This window comes from Gymnoscopelus braueri (assembly GCF_963280865.1).
Source record: "Gymnoscopelus braueri genome assembly, chromosome: 18".
Classification (NCBI taxonomy): Eukaryota; Metazoa; Chordata; class Actinopteri; order Myctophiformes; family Myctophidae; genus Gymnoscopelus; species Gymnoscopelus braueri.
In genome coordinates this window covers 8,583,000-8,585,499 of record NC_137618.1, presented here as the reverse complement: position 1 = coordinate 8,585,499, position 2,500 = coordinate 8,583,000, and the positions used below count along the sequence as shown (strand labels likewise).

At 47.0% G+C, this 2,500-nt stretch overlaps 1 protein-coding gene across 1 annotated transcript in view; it reads left to right on the top strand.

The window, feature by feature from the left end:
* Positions 1-2,500, top strand: part of ccdc141 (coiled-coil domain containing 141) — a gene marked incomplete at its 3' end in the record, with an annotated part of 49,068 nt that overhangs the window by 16,028 nt on the left and 30,540 nt on the right. Inside the window, 1 exon segment of the mRNA XM_080456782.1 lies at positions 855-1,049. Within this exon segment, the coding sequence (XP_080312908.1) occupies positions 855-1,049 (195 nt within the window).

The window sequence follows — 2,500 nt, the reverse complement described above, 5'->3', positions numbered from 1 at the left end:
TAAACGGAAAATACATTTTCAGGTCAGGATACCAATGTTATCAAATCAGGACAGAGAAGTCATACAGAATAGAACAAGTGAAATTGGAAGTGATGACACAAATAAATCAACAGACCCATTTGGAATTGGAACACTATAAAATTCAAGATGATAAATGGGTTCTCTCTCCTGATGGGACGAAATGTGTAACTTACAGTACCTGAATCTTTTTTCTTCTGTTTATTAAAGATCTGGAGAGACGGGGAGACCCCTGTTGCCGAACAAACACTAGTCTATACAGCAATATTTACTATATACAATATAGAGCTTTAACTTTTTAACAAAAACGTTTTTGTTTTAATCAAAATATATCACTTACACTAACAGCAAGTGAGTAATTCATAATGTATTTTTGTTAGTTTGGGAACCACTGGTTTGTAGTACTAATGAACCTGTTTGTCTGTCTGTCTGTCTGTCTGTCTGTCTGTCTGTCTGTCTGTCTGTCTGTCTGTCTGTCTGTCTGTCTGTCTGTCTGTCTGTCTGTCTGTCTGTCTGTCCCATAGGAGTGGAGTTTGGCTGTGGACTCACTAATAGCCTGTCTGTCTGTCTGTCCCATAGGAGTGGAGCATGGCTGTGGACTCACTAATAGTCTGTCTGTCTGTCTGTCTGTCTGTCTGTCTGTCTGTCTGTCTGTCTGTCTGTCTGTCTGTCTGTCTGTCTGTCTGTCTGTCTGTCTGTCCCATAGGAGGGGAGTTTGGCTGAGGACTCACTAATAGCCTGTCTGTCTGTCTGTCTGTCTGTCTGTCTGTCTGTCCCATAGGAGTGGAGCATGGCTGTGGACTCACTAATAGCCTGTCTGTCTGTCTGTCCCATAGGAGTGGAGCATGGCTGTGGACTCTCTAATAGCCTGCAGGGCCTCTGACATTCAAAGCAATGAGCTGACCCCTGTGCCTCCTCCATCTGAGGAGAGCAGGAGACTGGAGGAGCTGAAGGAGAGTGTGTGGGTCAGGATGGAGGCGAGACAGCGCCATCTGGAGGACAGCCAAGACTTCTACACCTCTGCTGACCAGGTGGAGATAATTAACATCATCAACACATACACCAAAGAACAGAGGTCCTGGTAGGATAGAAAACCAGCAGTACTAGAGGTCCTGGTAGGATGATAAACCAGCAGTACTAGAGGTCCTGGTAGGATGATAAACCAGCAGTACTAGAGGTCCTGGTAGGATGATAAACCAGCAGTACTAGAGGTCCTGGTAGGATGATAAACCAGCAGTACTAGAGGTCCTGGTAGGATGATAAACCAGCAGTACTAGAGGTCCTGGTAGGATATAAAACCAGCAGTACTAGAGGTCCTGGTAGGATAGAAAACCAGCAGTACTAGAGGTCCTGGTAGGATGATAAACCAGCAGTACTAGAGGTCCTGGTAGGATATAAAACCAGCAGTACTAGAGGTCCTGGTAGGATAGAAAACCAGCAGTACTAGAGGTCCTGGTAGGATGATAAACCAGCAGTACTAGAGGTCCTGGTAGGATAGAAAACCAGCAGTAGGCCTACTAGAGCATAGATATAGAAACCTAGATACCTCATTGGCCTCTGCAGTTCATTGGAGCGACTGGTATCTCAGTACAAGGCTCTTCCGCAGGGCTGTTTCACTACTGACCAATCACATCGCGTTGACTACTGGCCAATCACAGCGCGTCTAACTGACTAGTTGCTGCGCGAGAGAAAAGACCCGCCCCACCTGCCTCTGATTGGCCTACCGAACGCCCCCTGCTGAAGCGGAAGGAAGTGATAGGCTAGCCCTGCGGAACAAGGAAGCACGCCCGAGATACGAACGCTTCAGAGCCGAAGGAGGCGTCTACCTTTATATGTCTATGTACTAGAGGTCCTGGTAGGATAGAAAACCAGCAGTACTATAGAGGTCCTGGTAGGATAGAAAAACAGCAGTACTAGAGGTCCTGGTAGGATAGAAAAACAGCAGTACTAGAGGTCCTGGTAGGATAGAAAAACAGCAGTACTAGAGGTCCTGGTAGGATAGAAAAACAGCAGTACTAGAGGTCCTGGTAGGATAGAAAAACAGCAGTACTAGAGGTCCTGGTAGGATAGAAAAACAGCAGTACTAGAGGTCCTGGTAGGATAGAAAAACAGCAGTACTAGAGGGCCTGGTAGGATAGAAAACCAGCAGTACTGCAGGACAGTTTTTTTCTCTAGGTGACCCCTCAGCTCGGAGCACCCGGGATGCATCCCCTAAAGCCTGTACATTAAGAGAGAGTCAGGAAGAAATCAATAATGCTCACAGTTCTTGAGAGATGTACAGTGTTAGCCCTGGATCTATGGTCAAATACCGCCCTCTGCTGTACATATTATGCAACTAAATGTATATCCCTGTCTGTCTGTCTGTCTGTCTGTCTGTCTGTCTGTCTGTCTGTCTGTCTGTCTGTCTGTCTGTCTGTCTGTCTGCCTGCCTGCCTGCCTGCCTGCCTGCCTGCCTGCCTGCCTGCCTGCCTGCCTGCCTGCC